Here is a 24,166-nt window from a genome sequence, read left to right as displayed (position 1 = left end):
ACAGTGTCTCTGTCAAAATGAAAAGTACCAATCTCATAAATGAAAAGAAGAAAGGTTTGTTTAATTGAAATTTTTACCAGACTCACACCCATTTGTTCACTGAGATACTATAAAAGAGTAAATTAGAGCTTATTCTGTCAAAATGTCATATTTGGAGAATAAATAAACATTAGTTTTCCCCTTCCCCATATTCATAATTTATACATGAAGCTAGGAGCACAATTTTCTTGATCATGTCCTATCACACTTTGTGGCAGTGTCTGCTCTATAGTTTCTACCTGACCTAATAGCACTAGTACAGAATGGGTGTTTGCTATTCATGTCAAGGAGTTTTTAGATGTTTGCTGATAAAGGAGTTCAGGGAGAGAAAAGTGTGAGAAACTGAAACTAAAATTACTTCTATACAGTATTGATAGGATGAAATTGATAACATTTCAGTTTTGTGGTGGTAGTTACAATTAGTTACTTAAGTTACTATTACCATATCGAGAATAAGGTTGGCAATGTTATTTTACAGCCAGAAAGAAATAAGAATCAATTCTAGTGATTCAAAGGGATTCTTTCTTCTTCACATATATGCTGCTAAAAATGATGTCCCTTCAGTGATGTTTCCCTTGAGACATATAAAAAATTATAACAGATAGGGTTCTTTCCAAAATACCTCATCAAATTCTGTGTGGTGTGTTGAAAAAAAAACTCACTGTATTGAATTATTTTCAGTTCCTTTTCATAATGATGTTCCTTTTGGACATCTTGCCCCTAGTCTCCAAAGATGCTGCTAAATGTCATATATCCTGCTTCCTTTTATAATTCATTGTTTATCAAAAACATACAAGTTTCTTACAGGATGGCCTTGGTTAAAAAGTAAGGGAAGGATTTGTTTTTGTAAGTCCTTTGGAGGAGCTTCACAAAAGAGTTAGTCTAATAAATACTATATCTTACATACCAATTGTTCTTACTTACCTAAGGAGGAGCAAAACACAAGCAGTTAGGAGTTTTAAGACAATAATCTGTTCTCCTGCTTGTTTGGCAGGTCTGGTTTTCCAGAGTAACTTTTCAAAACTTGTCTCTACGACCTGAAAGGGCTTTTTAAATCTTTTATAGTCCTTTTTATCTTCATGGGTTACAGGATTTTTTTCTGTTCAGATTTTTCTCTCAACAGTTCCTAATTACTGACTGGATGATATATGTCTGAAACTTACTCCCTTCTTGCTGTTTTTTCTTGTTTGACCAATACCAAGATGCTCTCACTGCGCAGGTCAACAGAAATTATACAAAAATAATTAAAGAGAAATTCTGACAAGGTTTTTCAGTTGTATCTATTTAGTTTCAGTGAAGTTGAAGAAGAAACAGGACATAGCCAAACCAGTAAAAAAACCCAAAAACTAGGAGACTGTAGCCTGCATGGAGGCAGCCATTAGTGACAACAGCTTTTGCAAATTCATCCCAACATAAATGCAAGCAGTAGTTTAGAAAAACTAACTCACAAATGTGAGACAAGAACTTTTGTAAGGTAAAAAACAAGTCTTATGTTTTACATAGTAAAGGTAAGGAAAGAGGTACATGACAGAGGACAGAAAAGCAATAAATGGAGATTCCCTGAGATGTTGAAATAAATGAGGTAAAGGGCTCTTCTGTAGAGGCTGATGGCTCCTGGCTCTCTCCTGTCAGAAACACTGCCAAGTCAATAGCTGGCAACAAGGCCCTTTTAGACTCTTTGCTATGGCTGAAGCAGTAACCAACATATTACTTCTTATTTTCCTCATTTTTCTGGAATTAAATTGCAGTTGCTGACAGATTACAAGTCAGCTTTCAGTGAAAAGCAGGCATGACACACATTGTCCTTTGCACCCATCACTGAAAGGCAAGAAACAGACCTACTGTTACCTTCCATCTTCAGCACTGTGAGATTTAGTAAACTCTCTCAAAAGGATTCCATCACTATTCAAAAAGGAAAGTGAAGCTGACAGGAAAGATTTCAAATAGGTTATTCCCACATTTTTATTTGATGTTAATCTTTAATAAACAAGAAAATCAAAACCACCTGAATGATCAAGGAATTTAAGGTTATCTAATAAGCTAATTGACCCCATTTGCTGCTATTATAATGGGCAGCTATTTTTACCATGCACATTCCTTATCTTCTTTTCCCAGCCATTAATGCACAATCAAATCAGCTGAGCTGAAATTGCTTTCAACTTGATATAGTAATAATTACATGAATGACATTTCAGGCACCATTTAAACCTGGAGGCTGAGGTGAGAAGTAGAAAAATCAAATTTACTATTCATTTTCATAATTTTCATTTTTTGTCCCCATTTTTTATTCCTGATGCCCTGTAGGGATTGTTGCTTGTTACATTGCCATGGGTCCCATTTGCTAAACTAAATCAACAAATAATCTCTTCCTTTTTTATTTAGTATTTTAAAACTTGGTATTTTGAATTCTTATTGTAAATAACACTGGGGTTATTACCATCTCAAAACCAATATGCTGCTGTTTTTTTCATGCTTTAATTTGGATATCTGAAACACTCTGCTCTCTCCACTGTAATTGTGAGAGTGACAGACGTTCCAGTGAGATTTCCTGAAGTAGGCATTTGGCAAATATTCCAGGAAGAGCCTAATCCTTAGCTACCGATTAATGATTTATTAATACTGTTTATTTAGCACTGTCAGTCACTATGAAAGAATTAAATAAATTGAAGCTCTGCAGCCTTTGTCTTCAAACTGAAGTTAAATATCTTAATTGCTTGACAGAGAAAAATTTTATGAGAAGGATTTTATTCTGACCCAAGCAATATGCAACTGGTTCAGTTACAAGTGAAAATATTATGTGGCTGATGCTACTTACAAATAGACTTTGTAGTCGCTAAAAAATTCAAAGTAATGCAGGAGTCAAATATCTCAAGATTATCTAATTTCTACTAGATAACACTTCTTATCATGAGCATCAGTCATTGGCTAGGAAATCACTGCATAAATCAATGATTTACTGCTGAGGTTTAACAAGACATGAAAAACAGAGGAGCCTAGTAAAATTTACTGCAGATATATATCAGAGTGTGTATTTTGCAATTAGTGACCTTTTGTGCTGGATATATATTCTGGCCTGAGGTTGCTTTTATAGACATATTCACTGCCACATTTACACAATAACTTATGTTTTAATTACATCTGTCTTTCATATATGTACCTATATATAGCATACAGATATGTTTTCTGCCACCCATTTAATTATGTAATTTCTATTAGAAATACTTGAATTTTTTTTATTCCCTAACAAAACAGGGGATCATATTTTTAAAAAAATACTAAAAAAATGCTGGCAATAACTATTAATATCTTCTATTTATTTTTAACTTGTCACAATAAAATAAATACTTCTTTTCAATTTGCAGAATTGCTACATCCTGATTAATATTTATATAAAATGTTGATAAGATAATCAAATAATTGAAAAGAAAAAAATTTGAATGGAGGAATTCAAAACATCTAAATTAATAAAAATAATTCTAAGTTGCAGTATATTAATTATTTCTTTTGAGTAACACCGTTCTCACTCCTTGTGACTTTAATCTTCAAAGGTGATTTAAAAAGATAGGTTAATTTTTTTGTAAAACTAATAAATGAGCTAATGGGTAATGAGATTTCTCTTTGTAGTCTAGATAATCCTGATTTTCTATGTCCATTTCAGTATCAGACCTTAGATTTCTTATGTAAATCAGGAAGACAGATCATGACCTTGTTCTTCGGAAAAGTTCTGGTGATGAAGATAAAATTTTCCTAGCTGACACTATTCTACAAATTACAGCATTCATGGCTTTTCCTGCTCCAGAAATGCAACTTTTCAGACACTACCTTCTGTGACAGCAGGTTGCCATTTTAATTTTCTCTCAAATGTTACTGACTTTGCTTCCAAGAACATCTAGAGGCAAGTGGTCCATTCTTCAATTTCTTTTTTCGTGTACTTTATTCAAAGAAATTTAGCTCCCTATTAGAAAGAGATGAAATTAATGCTGCTGACATGCAAAAGGACTCTAAATTCCATCCCCACAATATGACACATTCATTAATGAAGCACTTCGGTGAGAGCCATCCAGGCATCCTTTAACACTTCCTGACTTTGGAGCATACTTATGTCAAAAGTAATTTTAACACTATTATTTTAAATACGAGATTTAAAGGCAGGTATAGATGGAAATATACCTTTTTTTTTTTTTTAAAGCCTCAAAATGAACAAGTTTTCATAGTTTCAGAAATGATACAGGACTGGTTTGTTCAAGTTGGCATGAAAAGCTGTAAGTTCATGCCCTCTTCAATGAGCCTAGACCCTTGGCCTCAGAGGAAAGCCAGAAAAGTGCAAGTGTCAGAAACATCTTCCTTTCTTTTCCTTTATTATTCTCTCTGGCATATAACTCTAAGTTGTCTTCTTGCTTCCATTTAAAAGAATTCTACTCTCACTCTTTTTCACAGATTTTTAAATTTAAACTGTGTATAGTGCACACACTCTACCTGACCCTCACACTTCAGCCTTTTCCTTAGTATATTTTTGTTTGTGCATTACACTAGACTTTTATTTTATTTTCCATATAAATATCACATTTCATTAGTTTTCTGTCTCTAGTCAGAAAATTAAATAGAGTTTGTATTATGATAGTGCCAGAAGCCAATGTTGAGTGAGTAATCATATTTTATTTCTCATTAAAACAAATTACAAGATGTGGGCTATTGCAGTACTTGTAGATTACCAGAGTTTTCAATCTATGCTTTAAAAATAAGGGCTGTATAGACTGCCAAAAGAATTGTTTTACTGAAAGCAAAAATAAGTTTATGCATCCCTTTTTATACTATGGTTATTTTTAAACCACATAGATATTTGAATCAAACAAATCAATTGACAATTGTGCTGACAGACAATTTTTCTTATGACCCATTTGCTTGTTTTTCTGTATTTTTGAGAGAATATTTATGCTTATGCTATTTCCCTACAATAGCAACATACACACAATTTATCAACATTCTTTTTAAATGCTAGGTTATTTCAGTTTGGTAATGTCAAAACTATGTTTTTGGTCTGAAATATACTTAGTTAATCATAAGAATAAATTAAACATATTTATTTTATTATTTAATTACAAAAAGGCTGTTTTGACAGACGTGTTGTTCATTTTGCCATATTTAATGTATTGCCTTAATAATTCTATTGTTAACTTTGTTTGGAAGAGATTTATAGTTCAGTTTAAAGAATCGTCCCATCAGTAGTATGGTTTGCAATAACGCAGCTGAAAGTCCATTTAAAAATCTTGCTTTCTAAATGAAATTAAATAAAAAGAAAGTGAAGGTACATATATATGTCACACATGTTAATGAAATTTAGTGACTTTTAATCTAAGAAATGTTCAAAAATGTTCTCCTGAAACAATGAACTCTCAATCAATTCAAATTAATAAATATCTCAAAGTTTTAAATCCATTAAATATAATATTTTTTTGTTGTTATCTGGCCTGGTTTTCTTTTACCAGACTTTCCTAATTAATCTTCAGACTTTTATCAAAAATACTATTATTTTATGTCACTATCAATATTTTCCTTGCAGACTATTACCTGTTGTGGACACACCATCCTGGAAGTGTTTAAGGCGAGGTTGGATGGTGTCGTTCCGATTGGGAACGGCCGGAAAAGAACGACACAGACTCTCGAGGGAGTCAGAACAAGAGGATCCTTTAGTTTATTACTTGCAGGCCTGCTTTATAGACAGATACGTGGAAAGTACAGAAAGGAAACTCTTATTGGTTAGTAAACTGCTATATTACCATCATTGGTCAGTGGGGTACACCACCCCCCTGACTTTCTCCTGCAAGGAAAACAAGGAACACAAAACAACACCTGCAAGGCTGTTTTGTATCCCTGAGGATTGTTTTAATTCTTTCTTATGTCTTTCCCAGACTACTTTCTCAGGCCCAGCCTGAGAAGCTGTGCAGCCTGTAATATGTACAGGCACTGTCAGAATTTAGCATCCATAGGATGGGGCTCTGAGCAACCTGGTCCAGAGGAAGGTGTCCCAGCCATGGCAGTGGGGCTGGAACTCAGTAACCTTTGTTTCCTTCCAATTCAAACCATTCTATTAATCTATGTAGAGAGAGCTTACTAAATATTTTTCAATATGCAGAAATAAAGGCAAAGTTTTTGGATGAGTATAATACCTAAGCAAAGATCAGAGCGGCCAAATAAAAAAAGTCTTTATGGTCTGGTGAAGAGCATTTGACTGTAACTGGAGAATTGCATGAAGTTACTGAAGTTATTTTTGCTAGTGTGGCTCATTAAGCCAATGATGCAGGATAATGAAGCTATGAAGCAGGTTTCTAGATATTGCAAATCTTTTTGCAGGTGTAAAAAGATAGACTTTGCAAGTCCACATTTTAAAGGGCTGTTTCAGTGAGGTCTGGTCAATATCTGGCCGACAATGTAATGATGAAGAGAGTAATTTCAGAAAAAAAGGTTAAAGCTACCCAGGAATGAATCTTTGGTCAGAGCTTTCATAGTAGATTTCATTATTTTCTTCATCTGCCACATAATTATACATGATTTTTGGAGGAACAAGAAGTTCACAAACAATAATCATATAATGAGTCACAGATCTAGGCTGCACTCTTCTCTGTCTAGCACATTCAGTTATCCATCTGGTCTCTACACACACGGAAATAGAAGATTCCAGCACTGCACCATTGTTTCCTAACTTCAGAGGACTGACTTTTACCCTCTCTGCTCTTCCAATCTGTAAAATACAGCCTTTTACCTTCAGACCACAAGTTAAAACCATCAACCAAGTCTTCCATATATCTCTCCTTGACTTCTGTCCTCTACTTGACTTATCTTGGCAAATCCAGCATTATCTATTGGTCTTGAATGTTTCTGAGCAGGTCTTCCATGATTCTTCCTCCAGACCTGGCAGGAGCCACCTCCTGTTACAAACTGTCAAGAAAACCAGACAACATATTCCCGTAACCAGACCCCTTCCAATAATCTAGTGTCAAAAAAGGTCTCATGAGGATTTCTCTTCTGGGAATCTGATTATTTTCTAACCTAAGTCTCCTTGTTCTCAGCATGAATCCACATCTTGTTTCAGCCCTGGTGGTGTGCTAGAGTATCAGAGGTAATGCGCTGGTGATACTCCAACTTAATCTCTGTTAACTGCCCTACACTGAATAAAATTTAAAAAAGGACACTAACATCAGGGATAAAAATTTGGCTTCACTGTTTTTAGGGCCAAGTATGACAGTTCTGTTGTCAGTGAAATTGGGATATGTCAGCAGATGTACTTTTCTCCCTGAGGATAAGCTGTCTTTTCCTTGGACAACTGCTTGAAACTTCTCAGGGAGTAAGTGTGTCTTTGCAAAGAATTCTGATAGCTCATGGGATAGCCATTCAGCCCTGGAAGTTGCTTAGTTATTGTCTTTTGGAAAATATTAAGCTACTTATACCTTTTCATGAATACAAAACAGTCCTTTCCTCTTCCCACATAAATCGTGGCACACAGAAACACCTTTGATATTAAAAGTAACTTGGCATTAAATAAAGCAAATTATTCTCGATGCTATAAATCCAATTAATTGTTGGAATTTGGATTGAAATATTTAGTCATTTTCCTACATATAGCTGAATTACTGTGGGAACAGGGCATGCTAGTAAATTAACATTTTCAAGCCTCAAGCTAATTCACAGTGTAGAAGTCCACAGGTAGTAATTTGCCTCTATCATCAAAACCAGGGTTTAGCATGACGTTCTATTTTTCATCTACAGGCCACAGAGACATGAATTGTCTGTTTGCTCTTTTTAAAACAGAGAAACCATGCCACAAAGTATTAACCTGGTTTAATTATTTGCCCAAAATGAAACTGCATGATAGATACAAAAAGTGATATGGAAATATGTGTTTCTAAGTTCCATAGGACAAAAAAATCATGTTACTCCATGTCCCCTCACACCGATTCTCTCTACTGGAAAAATATTTTTAATCCTATCAGATACCATACCTGGAAGCTTTGGAAGCCACTTTTAAATTTCATTGATAACAAAATAATTGCAAGAGGGAAATAAACACTCTCTGCAGAACAACATTTGTCAGTGTTATAAGTAGGGTTGTCCTTTCCCTCAAGATAAGCTTCTGATGACAAGAAGCAACCTCTTTAAACATAGGCATGACATCTTCAAGTTAAGCTTGTTTATATGACAAAAATAGATCCAGGATTGTCTATTTTTTTTCCCTTTGATAGTACATCTTGTTTATATCAAATAAATATTTCTAAGACTTTCATCAACTTCAAGTTCATTTTTCACTCATGCTAAATAAGTATTTATGTTATAAGATGCTAGAGCCAGACTGGATTTTGTTCTTGGTTTTGAGGCTGGATTTATTTCTCTCTTCTTTTAAGTGGACTTGTTCTTGAATAGACTTTATAATACTGTTACAAATATTGCAATCATTCATAGCAATGTAATAAAGATTCTTTAGTAAATCCCTCATAGCATTCCCAGGCTTCGTTCTGCCTCGCTCTAAATCTAAAATTTAGATTTGATTGCTTTTATCACATGGCATAATGAAAGTGGGAAAAAAGCCTACTGAACTGCAAGTCCCTGTCAGTAGAACATCATTCTTGAAAAAGCAATATTACCAATCCCTTCCCTTTCTCTCTCAGAACTATCAAAGAAAATTTATAAATGTTACTAAAAACTGTTTTCAGTAACTGGCACAGCTTTGCTGTAGATTTAAAGATAGAGGAGCTTTTTTTTTTTTTTTTGCATTCCAAACTTAATATCCAGAAGCATGTGTGTAGACTTTCTCTCTCTTTCAGAGTCTGAGAGGATTAGAAGGAAGAAAATTGTAGCATTTCTCAAGAGTAGGTCAACAGAATTACCACTATTATGTTTCTTTTCAGGATTTCCCACAAAGAAATGTATACGGTACTATGTAACAATAGCCTTAAATGCAGCACTTCTGGAAATCATCATACTCATTGTCTTCAAACTCTGTGCCTGATCAGCAGGTTCAAAGTCATCCTGCACTCTTCAGACATTCTAGATTTGTGTACACATTTGCACCATCATTGATGGTATTTCATGATTTATGGGATTTTTGGACTCTGTAACTAGTCTTCCAAATCTTCTGGATCTGTACACATATGTTGTATCTGTACAGCAGAGTCAGGACATCCTAGATCAATGTGCTAGCTACAGAAAATCTTCCTGGACAAAGCTTGGAACAGAGAAAAAGGACACAAAATTCAGTTATAAAATAGCTTTAACACAAGGCAAACAAAGACAGTTCTACTTCTATACTGTGGCCCTGAAGATCTGTATGAACACCTACCAAATATGTTGTCATCTTTTCAAAGAAATTTTTTGCTTCAAAGCATTGTCTCTTACTTTAGTCATGAATTCTTCTGTAGGTATTATCCCCTACAAAGAACGAGCAGACTTCATGTCTGCCTTTTGCTTTTCAAGTTGTTTCAGATTCTCTTCTCAACAGCCTTGGCCAAGTCAGGCTGGTGATAATTTAACTGTTATGTCTTTAATTTTTTTTAGAAGAAGAATGTCCACTTCAGATTGCCCCTGGCCACATACTGAGTTAAGGTGTGATGCAGAGACTAGAAAAAATAGTTACTGGACGGCTGAGGAAAAAACAGAGCTTATTTCTATCGTTTTTTAACAGACATGATGGCTCAATACCTCTTCAATATCACTATATAAATAGCATCTACAGTATTATGATGACAGAAATATAACATAGAGTTTTGCAATGAGGTCAACACTGAATACGTAGGAGGAGATGTTCAATTCTTTTGTATTAAAATTTACCTGTACTGTTGCAATTTCATCAAGAGTAAAAACCATTACCTAACTTTTAAATGCAAACCGAAAAGGTTTTGGAATAGCTTTTCTACTTTCCTCACTACTTGTCAAACCAATATCTTTGCCTCTTGTGGTTCTTCTGTTCTTGTTAAATTACACCTTAATCATTCTTTCATGATTTACTCAAATTTAAGAATTTGGAAAAAAATTAAATCACCAAAACTGTCAGTTACGTCATCTAACTTAGGGTATTGGACAGCTGTGTTCTCTAAATTTAGCTGTGGAATAGTTAAGTGTCAAGACTGAGACATCAGTTTAGTCTCTGATCAACCAGTAAAGAGAATCTCTGAAGTATAATTCACTGGAAATAATGAACCATTATAGAAACTGAATCATCTTTATACATGGCACTATTTTAGATGCTAGAGATGCTCTAACATGCCATAATTTAAAGCATGAAGAAAATGCTGTGGAGCTGGATATGCAGCCAAGCAGGCATAGTCCTTGCTCTGTGCCATAAAGAACAAGCTAATAGTGCTGGTAAAGCACATCCACATTAATACATGACACTCCTATATGCAACAGGCATTTTTAGGACAATCATGGGCACTTGTTGAGGCAACTTGCAGACCTGGACTTGTTCCTGCACACTGGCTTCAAGCTCATCATCATTTGCTTCTATTCTCTTTCAATTTTTAAATCACCATGCTCATGGCTGCTGTATTTCATTAGTACTATCTTTTAAAAATCAAATTGAAGGAAAAGTGATTATTTGGTGCCATAAAACTGAACAGATTTTTATGGAACATTCTAAAAGTAGATTTCAATGGTTGATAGGCATTCCTGGAAAGTATCTGACAGAGAGAATTTCATTATAGCTCTCAACATCTTAACTCTCATAATTATCCTATAATAATTAAAGATATTTAACACAGTTGCAAGACAGGAAGGCATAAGAAAATAAAGTTCTTTTTCCAGTCTCCATAGGTATGCAGAGGTTTTCAAGATATATGATGATGTGAACCTGTGGGTTAGAAGGCACTGCTCAGAACAGTGATGCATGGTAAAGAGAAATCATGTGGAGAGGAATTGAAATTACAGCAGTAGATTAAATACTTCAAAATATCACATCAATCTGTACCAACCAAGTATAGAAAAAGTAATCTATGTATTCCTATTTAAAATGTTCTTGAAATACTAGCAGCTCACATCCATGGAAAAGGCATTTTAAAATCCAGACATTACTCTTATTTTTACCTCCCCCCCTTCCCAAAATAAACATATACTTTAGGAATGTAATGTAATTCTTTCAATTATGAAAGTCTAACTGAAAACTATGCAAAATAATTTTTAAAAAGAAATAAACTTTTTAAATTAGAACCATAAAAGCTGCAGAAGAGTCCTCAAACCAATCCCACAGGACACCAAAATTTGAAATCAGTCATCAAGAAAGTAATTTAAAGTTAAAAATGAGAAAGCTACAAAGCTTCTGTGGTGATAGAGAGGAAAAAAAAGAGGTGTTATGATCCACACCCATCACATGATCCACAAATGTCTATAAAAAAACCAAACATATACATAATTGGAGTGCTGGAAAGAAAGGAGACCAGCCTGTTTCATTTAGCAAGGAGAAACAAAAAATGTTTCATACAATATGTCTTCTGTGGGGGACAAAATGATAAAACATCATTTTGCAAGAATAGCAAGATATTGCAGGGACCATGTCTCAGAGATGAATGCATACACACTCACAATAAAGTTCATTTTGTCAGGTTAATTAATCAGTGCAGCAAACTGATAAGGGAAATAATTATTTTTCTTTCCGGTATATTAAAATGAATTCCATATGGGACTATATGTTGGTTTTGTAAGGTAATGATGTTAATAGGCTCAATGAAATTCAGTGATATGTGGCACTCAGGAGTTAAAATTAGATAAATCTTCAGATAATCAATTACAAGTTTGGGAATTGTCTTAATTTCTATAAAGTACTGGAATGTGGAGCATATTGTCACCAAGTTTGAGTACAACTTCAGTTACTCACAGCCTGATTCTAACTGGTTGAAGAATAACCAGAACTTGATTGTCACATACTTATTTTTTGTGTCTTAGACTAGATATCCTGAAATATTGAGAGAAAGGTGATATTCTTAATGAAACTTCATATATTTACAGCAAGTGAAAATCTGCAAATCATGACAGCAATTCATAGCAGTTTTGAATTTAAGCTAAATTAATTTGAACTATTATGAAGTGTTTCTCCTCATCTAAACTGTCACAAGGTCCTGTGTTCATCTCTAATCCTGAAATAAATAACAAATATGTTTTTCAAAAAGTTCCATTTTCTGTTATGGTGTCCTCCAAGTTGCTTGTGGAGTACCTGAAGCAGTCCAGTTTTCAGCTCACAATCAATTTTTTTTTTTATCAACAGTTGTCATTTTTCTCTTTTTTCCTCTTAAATACTTGCCATATTTCGAAAAATATTCTGTACCATAAGGCACATGGGTGCACAATGGCTGATGAGTTTTTGAGCTAAAAAGAACATTTTATGAGTGCAAACACTATTTATTGCATTTCTTCCCTGAATATGAATGTAAATGACCCAGGGTCCTCACAGACCTCTGTGGGACAGCAGGCTGCAGTGAAAAACCTTTCTGCTGCCACAAGCAAGAGTGTAATGCTGTGAGACAGAAACAGAAGTGCCATTAATATGTCTTCTCTCACAACCAGTTTTGCAGCTTGAAGAATATTGTAAGAAAAATGTCTCCACACCTTTGGTCACTTAAATTTACCCAAGCTAGCACCTAGACAGATGTTTTCACTGATTGACCTCAACTGCAGTTTCATTGCAGAAAAATTGGGATGTTTTGGAATTTGCTAAATACATCCAGGTTTTGAAGTTGTTATTTTTGTTGATTTATTGAGTGGCAGCATTCAGGAGTAAAGCATAGAGTGCTGATGAAATTCTAGAGAGAGTGATTTTAAGTGATTTACTTGATCTCAATAAAAACAGCCTCCCTTGTGGATGAAAGAGACACATTCCATGTAGCAATCAATTTATTAAGGATTCCCTATAGAAAGTGAACTATATCAACCATTATATGAACCTTAATTGTGATTATGTTTTATTGCTACTTAGATTATTAAGTGTTTAAACTACCGGATAACAGAATCTATATTCTCAATAGTGGAAGACTGTTAACATTAATTTTACTAAATATTTCAGCCCTGTTCCAACAATCTCTTGGAGGAAAGTTAATGGTCATAATCCAAGTAAAGCTCGCCTGAGAAAATCCCAAGCTGTGCTTGAAATACCTAATGTGCAGCTAGAGGACTCAGGGATGTATGAATGTAAGGCTGAAAACTCTCGTGGAAGAAATGTCTTCAGAGGACAGCTACAAGTATACAGTAAGTGTAACTGCACACAGTATTGTCCTGAAATTCTTTGTCCACCCTTAAGGCTTTGGCTACACATGAAGCATTCCAAGGCTCAGTAGAAACAAAATACCATGATATATAGAGTATATACCACATACCAACAATAGATTTGAATTAAGGTATATATTTTTATTCCTTAGCATTGCATTAAAGTCTGAAACATAAATAATGTTGACTCCTTTGAAGAACTGACTTAAATACAATTTCATATGGGATTTGGTTTTTGGTTTGTTTTTTTTAATTGAAGAGTATAGCTATAATTTTAAAAGTCTATTTCTTTTAGTTCAGATATAACAATGACATGCAACCTAAACATGAATTATCTCTCAGAAAACAATACTGGAGATGTTTTAGGATTATTATCACACTTTTATTAACATTTTACCTGTGCCACGCTTAGGTGCTGAGCTTTGTCAAGTTCATTGCACTGGAATGAGAGCTGAAGAAGGATCTGTTTTTTACAGAAAATTCTCAGTCTAGGCGTGCACAATTTCCAAAAGTTCTGATTTTCACAAAGTGTTCAACATTTTCTAAGACTCAAAGAAATTTTTTGACTGACCATAAAAGTAATACTGAGTAATGCATAACATTGAAAATAAAAAAGGAATACTGAAAATAAAAGTATTAAACAAACCCTATGAATTAATTCTATTATACTGTTGTTGTGTTCTAAAGTCTAGAAACAAAAGCCTACGTAATACATATCATGAATACTTACAAGTCAAAGTTTGGCAAATATCACATGTAAGTTTGAGTCCCACTACTTTTTATCAGTTTAAGCCACACTACTTTCTCTATGAATGCTACAACATTAAATATGTAGCAGGAAAGGTCTAACGTGGGAGGTTATGCAGCAGATCTTTCAAACTGAATTGTTTACTGTCTTCAAATATCCCAGCCAGTGGAATTCCAAATGCTGCAGTTTAGATAGATCCACAAGTTAATGGATACATCTAAGAGGAAGTTTCTCCTCTTAATCAATTTTCTTTTTCTTTTCACGATTTCAGCCCATGGCTCCTAATGCCTTCTCTCCATTACTAACTACAGAGTTCTCTGTCTTTGTTACACACTTTCCCCAAATAACTATAGACCAGCATAGTGTATTTACTTTATTTTCCACATATGTCAATATTTTCAGGTCTGTAATAAATTTTTCTGTCTCCCCTGGCTTTCCAATGTCTTTCTCTTAACTCTGTTGATTTAAGTGAGTATCAGTATATCTCTGGATCATGATTCTTTCTTTTCATTCTCATCCACCTAGAGTCCAGGGCAAGTTTTTGTCTTCAATTTTTGTTGTTTATGCTGGAAAAATTATGTTACAGTTAAGATGACAGTCTGTGCATTCAAATTCAGATTTGCTATCTTGCACTTGCAGCAAAGGTTTTATAAGATTTTTGCTGAAAACAGCAGTCCAAGCCCAGCACCTACTCTTTGCCTCCTACTATGACAATACCCCACTGATATTTCTCAAATTCCTACTATAAATTACTTCCATGAAAGTATAGCAGCTCCTGCAAGTCACGTGGGGTCAGGGAATTTAGCAGCTGGTCTTTTTGTACAATGTTTCTTAAAATGTTAGAAATTCAGAAAATTTAATTTGAGTTTTAAGATGTATCCCAGCTCATACACTTCCTACCTGTTTTCTAGAGCTGTGAAACTACTAGATGCCAAAGCAGCATATAAAGGTGTTATAATTATCCCTGCTTCCCTCTTTCAGAGTTAAAAGAATACAGAAAGTGCTCTTCAAGAGAGAAGCTAAGATGCCATAAAATGAAATTATTTCTTCAAGAGCACTATGGAGATCTGTGGCATAACATGATACAGTGTCCTACACAACTCTTCATCTCTCACTAGCCTTTTGCTTTGAGCAGAAATAAAGGTGGTACTCAAATCCACGGAAAATATTTGCAATGTTAGTTTTGTCCTATTCTGCTTAGGTAGAAATATGAAATTTTCATACTTCACCATTGTCTAAATTATATTTTTAGAGTACCTGCCTTTATGGGGTAGAGCACAAATTTAGCTCATTGGTGTCCTATGCAATAGTATTAGGAGATCTTCTTTAACACTTCAGGAAGAGAGTTTCCTTCATAGTGTCTCATTCCTCTACTAACAGGTGAGATTAGTACATTAATTTTCACCTCTGCATCAGCAGGCATCAGCAGGCAGCTGATGCAGAGAGAACAGGTCAGAACAGGTTACAGAGGAGTTTCAGATGGACAATACCAGCAGTGACATCCAATACAGCAGGACAAGAAGCACAGACTTCAGTAGGCCCCCACAGGTGCCTTTCCTTGGCCTCAAGATAAAACACTTCCCATGGAGTTGCTCTCAGCCTTCAGTGCTCAGGGAGACAGCATTAGTGTCTCACTGGCCTACAAACCTTGGCTACTTTTTCCAGAGGTGTAAGGAATGACGTAAGAGGGTTTGTGTGAGAAGGCTTCTATACCAAATTTAGCGAAACGTTACTTCACAAAACTCTCAGCCTCCTTTGCTGATGGTTGATGTTGCAGGATTTGGGGACATTATCTGAAACGGCCTTTTCTGCTGTACCTTTTGTTCATAACAACAGTCAACATGAATTATTTACCTGTAAGCTCACTGTCTTTTCACTGACATCTTATTCCTCCAGGTGACAATGATTACTTTGGCTCAAAAATTGAGATGTAGGCCATCATTCCGTAGTAGGGGTTTCTTGTAAAATTTCAGAGCAGTCTGTAGGACCAGCTGTGTCATACTGCGGTCTCCCAATTTGCATATCTCTGTAGGAACTCACTCGCTGTCTGTTTGAATCTTCTTCATCCTGTCAGTTGCATCTGATCTGGGTCACCACAGAGTATTTTGGAGAAAGCCCAGGACACCCAGTCTGCCTGTCTAGTCACATTTAATCACAAACTAGTGATTTTTCGCTTCTTACCTGCTGCTGCAATCCAGATACACCATGACTCCCTGATGCAGCTGACAATTCAGATGTTGTTCAGAAAGTGGTGTTTCAGATGCTGACAACTTCAGATTATTGTAGTCTCAGCACTTAGTGGAAATTCAGCTGCAGGCATTAAAAACATAATTTTTAAAATGCCAGGCATCCTCTTATGCATTGCAACCTATTTTGAGAGGTGTGATTTTCCCCCAAGTGATCTGCTCATCCTGTAAGTTTCTGTGAAATTTTATTCAAGCTCAAGTTGATTAATAGAAGAGAGCACAAAAATTAAAATGTGAGTGGATAAATTTGCCACTAACCTTTGTGTTTCTCCTCAAATTCTGGCTAGCAGCATTTTCCCAATGGTAAGCACTGGTATGTACAATTTCTGCTCCTCTCTCACTCTAAACTTTTTGGGGTTTTTTCCATGTTACCTACTCACTTCTGCCAGGATCAGCAGGGGGTGGTGATGTGAAGTGATTATAAAAACACATTTTTGGCTGTTTTTCTTTTGGCTGTATCAGTTCCCTCATCCTGCACACAGCAGTGCCTTCCTGGCAGCTGGAGGGAAGGCTTGCCATAACACAAGAGTGGTACAAGCATCTGACAGCAGGAATATTCTGTAATTCAGTGTAACTGACCATGCTGATTTTCAAATCTGCTTTAATTACTTCCTTATAAAAACTGTATGGGAAAAAAAAGTCCACTCCTGCCCCTACAGGTTAGTCCCACACAGTTAAAACTGGCAAGAGAAGACATTTTGTAGTCAAAATTGTACATTAGTTTTAAATTGCCTATCTTGACTTTCTCACTTATCTTTCTCAATATGCTTCTTCTACTTTACTCTTCCCAATTAATCTCATATAGAGGGAAATAATTTTTTTTCACCTCAAACTCTGTATTCATTCACATTTTAGGACATTATTTGAAGTCATTTGTCTATGTAAATTTTTTTCCTTATTTTCCCTCACACAAAAAGCTGCTTAAAATTTTGAAAAATAATCTAAATTTTCTGCACCTTAATTTCATTTTGCATAGATGGTTTAAAAACTAGCCTGTAAGCTTTCAGATTTATTGACAATTTATGTCTGTGAAACATTTTGACATCCTTGAATAAACAAGTGCAGAAATGCAGCATAAAATAAATAATGGATTGGAAGATTATTTTAAAATGTCAGAAACACAGTACAGATCTCTGGCCCAACACTGATAAAGACTACTGAATACTAAAATGCATTCTTCTCTTCTCATAGTCATCTCAAAATTTTTCACTGGGCTGATTAAAAAACAGGCAGACACCTATTTTTTTTCCAAGAATAATGTTGTATTTATAAGAGAAAGGTCTTGTTATTTTTGAAATCTGGTTAAATTTTCTTATTCAAATAGAGTGAATTATGGAATGACATTTTCTTTACATACAAATATATCAGGGTTACATTAAGATACTTTTATTAAACGACCCGAAAATGGTACATTGAGTCAGAGGTTGTACATTCAGTTAAATACTACAACTTTAAAAGTATTGATAGGATTTTAGAACAAGGGTTTAGATTTCATGGGGAGTGACCCTTGCTAATGAGCAGCAAGGGAATTCTCTGTGATAAAATAAGGAGTACATAGAGAGAGAAATAGAAGCCAAAAAGTGATGAACAGTATTTCTCTCTCAGTCATGCTTTTAGCTCTATTCCAGCTACATCTACCTATTGCTTTGCTACTTTATTCTCAAAGGGGTGGGAATCTTGCCTTCACTGATGGCAAGTTCAACAGCTTGAAAAATGTGACTTCAAAGGCCATTTAGGCTATGAGAGGAAAATTTAGAGTAGAAATACCTCAACTAATGGAAAAAGGTTGTTCTGAGAAATCGGTCATAGCACTGTGATTTGCAAGTTTGTAGTTTCAGGAGAAAACCTGTGCCACAACTGTGCTAGCAAGACAGCCACAAAGGGTAGGGAGCAGCAGTTCTGAAGAGGACAAGTCTGCAGCCAGGCTTGGGGCAGCTTTGTTACAGTGTAAAAATGGGCACACACTTTTCTGGATGCTCTGGCTCATGATGAGCTCAAATTCAACACAGAAATGTGAGACTATATATGTTTTGTGTCAAATAGTGCAATTTATAGAAAAGCAAAATAATGAAATTAAGTAAATCTAAGTAGGAACAGTTTAGTTCCTCTTTGAAACTGCATGATTTTATGGTACCACTGGCTGTCTTTTATGACTTTTTTGAGACACATTTAACTGTCTCATCTTCCAGAATCATATTAATGTAGTTATTTTCAAAGGAAACAATTTCTTCTCAGCATGCTTCCTTTGTGCATATTGAAACACTCAAAATGAGAACACCAACTATACAGTGCACTTGAATTATAGTTTTAGGACAACAGACAACAAATAAGCAGGGACTCCCAAAACCTGTTTCTTTCTGCATATTTTTATAGAATCCTTTGTTATAACTTTAGAAAGTAGAAATTCAACACAACAGAGCACATGTAGACAATTTTTTGTGTTGCCTTGACTGCAATAAGGAAGAAGAATAAGGAAGAATAAGAAAGCAGAGGTTTTTTGTCTTGGGTTTGGGAGTCGGGCTGGGTCAATCTCTCTTTTTCTCTACCAAAAAGGAAATGAGTGATTCTTCTTCTAATATATTTTCAGCTTCTGACAAATGTCTGGTCTGGGACTCTGAAGCAGACTACTCCCTGCTTAGGAGTGATAGACACCTCGTTCACTTTCTTTATCATCCATGCACAAGATGTAAGCTAGAAGCAGTTAGTCATCTGTCATGCCTTTTCATATCTTCTCATGTCTTTGATGGATGACCTGTCAAATGCCAGCTAGATTCAAAGATTTATTTTTAAACCCAATTCCCCATGTTTAAGTACATTATCAATTATCTGACATTTGAAACAGAGACTTTGTTATGACAGGTCTGGACTTCTATTCATACCGTGCAGAATTTTACATCCCTTTAGCAATGCCTTTTAGCTACTTATTCTTTATGATTTCGAAAAACAGCAGACAACAACAACAAAAACAAACAAACAAAAAAATCCCAAACCAACATTTGATATCATTAAGTTAATTATCGTCATCTATCACTCTGTGTTATACAAAGTGATATGGCTACAGTATGAAAACCCAAAATCTGCCTTTTAAGCACATATTTTTATTTCTGCACATCAATGCTCAGTTTCTCACTGAGTCATATAATGTTTTCCAAATCATAAGATACTACAAATAGCCATCTGATTGACTGACACATTGAAGTTCTACTTCTCTGAAAAAAATATTCCTTGTTTTTTGATGGATTATTTTATGAAAGGTATGTACTAGTGATCACATATACAGCTACCATCTGCCTTTAAAAAAAGTCTTAATATTGATTTACTGTGTAATTTATGTTTCTGATGAATGCTGGAAATCTCGTGGGTTCTGTGCTTAAAAATGTTAAAAGCATTTTCCCCCTTGAAATATGAATTAAAATTAGGACAAGAATATTAAAATTAACAAAAATATGTGCAAATACCTTACCAAATTCCCAGTCTTTCCTAGCTAAATAAATAACGATTTCCTTGTAAACTCGGAAAATGGCATGAAACACAGCCTGTGACAATCACCTCCTTACCACAATTCAAATATCTTAGGTCTTGTAAATTATTTAATGTTCTATTGTGCCCACCAAACATTTGTCTTAAATTCAGGAATAATGAACACAATAATATATAGTATTGCAATTTAATCCATTGGACTTTACAAATCAGGCAGGTTTCTATTCTTGTTCATGTTACTGTTCACTACCTGGTACCATTGCAGTGATTCCTCTAAAGTTTGCAAAGGCCACTAATTTAAGCTTTGCAATTGGTTAGGTCTTTGCACATCAGCTAAAGACTTACCACCTTATAATCTTTGACTCTAACATGGCAATTTTTTCTTGCAGCTTACCCACACTGGGTGGAGAAACTTAACGATACACAATTAGACAGTGGAGATCAGCTCCGATGGGAATGCAAAGCCACTGGAAAGCCAAGGCCCACATACCGCTGGCTGAAAAATGGAGCTCCTCTCTGGCCACAGGTACACTAGACAAGGAGTCACCTGTCTGTTGGATGCTTCCCTTTTTTTCATTCAGAAAAAATCAGTTAAAGATAGTACTGAAAAGTTCTTCAGAAATGACAGTTTGGTTAACACAAAAAGTATGATGACCATCGCATTTTCAACTCAGTTTGTTCTCTGCGAGTTACAGAACTCATCATGAAAACATTAAAATGGTTCATGTAAGACTCTCAGAATGTAAAAGTGTTTTACTACAATCACCTGATATATTTTAGAATTAGACATAAATAAAATTCTCTTTTCCTTTTAAAAGACCATTGATGGCATGATGTGTCTTTTATTTCACTTTTTTCTGTTTCTTTCATTGAATCATCCCATACCAAGTGGGGTTTTTTTTGCCTAATACCTTTCCATTTTATAGTCTTAAATTATTTGGAATAAAGAAAAGTTTTGAAAATTTATTAAATCTATTTTTCCAGATTAAAATAACGCTCTTTGATTCTGAGAGAAAATGTCTATATTTTCAAATGAACTCACAAAATGGATTTATGAATATAAAAGATGTCATATCTTCCTTTTCAGCAAATGTCCCTTCTACCTCTCTGTGAACATCAACCAATTATGCAAACAACCAGAAAGAAAAGATAAAAACAGTTTACTTTTGAAGCTGTGAGGCATTGAAAATAAGGTTACTCTATTCATTTCTGCCTTTTTAGATGGAGCCATTAGTGCTGAAATTGGAGCAATTTAAATGTCTCTACTTTTTGGTTCTCTGATTTTCCAAACCATTAGCTTCTCCAGGCTCTGAAATTTCAAATTAAATTTTACTTTGAGATGGGTGAGAGCTTACACCAAACTGAATTTTTTATCATGGTTTCCTCTGCATTCCCAAACAATTTATGCTTTATCAATTTTAACTTATAAAAACTGTTATAATGAAACTTAGAGCTGTTTTATAGCAGTTCAAATTATTCATATTATAACTTCATGAAATACTCACTTCCATAAACAGTTATTGATGTCCCTTCTCTTCCAGTTGTGGTAATTATTTTTTACTAGTGGGCCTTTCAAATAAGAAATTTGTACTAATTATGAAAGCAATTGGACCCTTTCATTCTTACTTATGCAAGCAATCTTTCATATCTGCTCTTATGAAAATAGCACTCTGACTGAGACCAAACATTTCTGACATATTTGAAGATCATCAGATATATCTATGATGATTTCTCACCTCCTTAAAGTTCCCAGGATGAGGTGCTTTTAAAAATTGTGTAAGGGTAACAGCAAACAAACAAGCAAGCAGAAAAAAATTAACCTTTGAATATAGTGAATTACTGTGAAAATATTTACTATCAAATATTTTTTGACTTTTAATTCTTGTAACTTCTTATATAACAAGAAAAAGGTAAGCCCAAGGAAATTTGTTGCTCAGTTTTGTTTTAGGTTCCTTTTTGTCTCTTCACCTTAAGTTAATAGCACAGCAAATTTCCAATGTCTTTTTGCTTTTCTAAAATAATATTTAATTTTTATTTTAATTCCATTACAGAGCAGGATTGAGATGATGAATGGTGTTCTGATGATCCACAGTGTGAATGTCTCGGATGCTGGAATGTATCAGTGCTTAGCAGAAAATAAGTATGGTACAATTTATGCCAGTGCTGAGCTGAAGGTTTTAGGTGAGTATTGGAAAATAAGCTGTTCCTTTTTCCCCTTTTGAGAATTAATTTCTTTCTTAGACTGTTGTGACAAGGAACAGCTTCTGCCAGTCCAAACAGCAGAGCAGATAAAAGTGTTTTCTTTTTATTCTTGTTACTTATGTGTTGGCAAGTCCTTTGCTGCCCCAGAGAGCGTAGGGCCTTCTGTTAGCCAAAAATTTTCATTCATGCATAACTGACTCAGTAACATTTTGTGAATATTTCTCATATAAGACAACTTCAATTCAAGTAAATGGAAAAGTATTTTTATTCTTTCAAATGTATGTGCAGAGGATGAAATTTAGAGGAAGTAAATGTATTTGAATTTCTGTTAAAATTAATTTATTATTACTGCTTCAGTCACTATTCAATTATGCATGATCTTAGTTTCAAAAAACTTCTTATGAAGCCACCAAAACTGATTGAATAATATAAATTACATACTTGTGTGAATATCCTCCACAGAAAAGCAAATACACTACATAGTGTAATATGGAAATATGACAAAAATGTCATCATCCAAAAGCTGAAGTAGGCAGTTTGTGAAGAAAAACTTGAAGAACTTTTCAACACTCTAATTTTCCTTAAAGTGAACTGTAGCAACATGCAATGGAATAATAGTGATAAGTGCCCTTCCAGAGGATTAAGTGAGACAGACTTGTAAGACTCGTATCATGTTTATTAGGGTATGATGTAGCAGGAAGAAAGGTGTCCACTAAAGTAATTTAATGGTCATATCAGAGATTAGACCTGCACATGAGAATCATTCCTATAACCTCCAAGTCAAATGAGTAACAAAGCTATTATTGCAGAAATATACTGTATTTCAGCTAACATTTGGCTCTTTTGGCAAATAACCTTTCTAGTACATTTCAGATATTTCTTATTAAAATCCAAAGCCAGTGATTTTTCTCTTTTCATCACTATTTTTTGATAATTTGTGATTCAGTCAACAAACCTATTGTCTACAGCGTTCTTTTGCTCTGTTTTTTGTATCTGTTATAAAATAGGTATAGCTAGTTTTCCAGGTAGTTTCACGTTTATGTTCTTCAATATTAGAAACAGAAACTGTATATTGCTGCAGTAAAATTGGCTTTTCATTTTCTCACTTGTAACATTGTACCCCTGTTAAATTTTAACCAAAATATTGTATTAAAGAAGCAGTTGTATTTGATTTCCTGCCTTACCAAAGGGAAAAGAAGAGAATAAATTGTCCATATAGATATCTCTGGCATGATGATTAACCAAAATAATGGTAGGAAATTCCTATATATTTGAGGCAATGAAGTGTAAAATCCTTGTAGGTGTAGCTTAAATAGGTAGCTTTGGCTTTGCAAAAGTAGTTCAAGAAAAACACAATCAAATGAGATTATTTGAGAACTAATGTCCTTTCTTGGTGTGAAATTACAGTAGTGTCATTTTTTAATGCATTTATTATCTTAGCTTTTGTTTGTAAACAACTTCTTAAAAAGTTAAATACTAAGAACAAGACATGATTAAATATCTTCTATTAAGAAGTTCTCATATTGATATTCCCAGTATTCAGACAAATATAAGAAGTGAAAGCAATATAATTTCTCTAACAGTAATATTTTTTGTATGCATTAACTCTAGAGAGTGCATCTTGGATAGTTGTGGAATTAAAACTTCATTTTATTTTGAACTATTTATTCCTAACAAGTTTTTTATAAAGAAAGGATGGGAAAAGTGTAGTTAAAACATTTGTATTATTTAATTTCTAAAGCTGTTTGATTTCACAAGTAATTTTACTTTAATCTGCTGATGTGAAAGATTTCCCAATAACCTGTAGCTGGATTAAGTTATAAATCTACCATATAATCCTAGTTGCTGATTTCAAATGTTTTATAAAATTTCGACTTTGACATAATAATTTCAAAGAGACAAAATTCAAAGAGCTTCTATTTCCTAAAACAAATCTATTTTTCTAATATTCTGTTAGAACATGATGAAACAGAAGGCTCTGATTGTTCTCAGTAGAGTTAACATATTCTTTTTTAACAGCTTCAGCTCCCACTTTCCCACTCAACCAAATGAGGAAAACAATAATTGTTACCAAGGGCCAAGAAGTTGTCATTGAGTGCAAGCCACAAGCCTCTCCAAAGCCAACTATCACTTGGAAGAAAGGCGACAAAGTGTTAAGGGAGAATAAGAGGTCAGAAGTTTGTTTGGTAAACTAAATATTGTGCTTGTATGT

General features: G+C 34.4%; 1 protein-coding gene across 3 annotated transcripts in view; it reads left to right on the top strand.

The window, feature by feature from the left end:
* Nucleotides 1–24,166, top strand: part of CNTN5 (contactin 5) — a 602,350-nt gene that overhangs the window by 457,368 nt on the left and 120,816 nt on the right. For all 3 annotated transcript variants that reach the window (XM_015638959.3, XM_015638922.3, XM_015638933.3), the window contains exons 10-13: nucleotides 13,079–13,260; nucleotides 20,142–20,278; nucleotides 21,804–21,933; nucleotides 23,974–24,124. In XM_015638959.3, the coding sequence (XP_015494445.1) occupies nucleotides 13,079–13,260; nucleotides 20,142–20,278; nucleotides 21,804–21,933; nucleotides 23,974–24,124 (600 nt within the window). The remainder of the gene's footprint in view (nucleotides 1–13,078; nucleotides 13,261–20,141; nucleotides 20,279–21,803; nucleotides 21,934–23,973; nucleotides 24,125–24,166) is intronic.

The sequence above is a fragment of the Parus major genome, chromosome 1 (genome assembly GCF_001522545.3).
Source record: "Parus major isolate Abel chromosome 1, Parus_major1.1, whole genome shotgun sequence".
NCBI classification, from domain to species: Eukaryota; Metazoa; Chordata; class Aves; order Passeriformes; family Paridae; genus Parus; species Parus major.
Note: the sequence above shows the minus strand (reverse complement) of the source record. Positions and strands in the feature narration are given on the sequence as shown.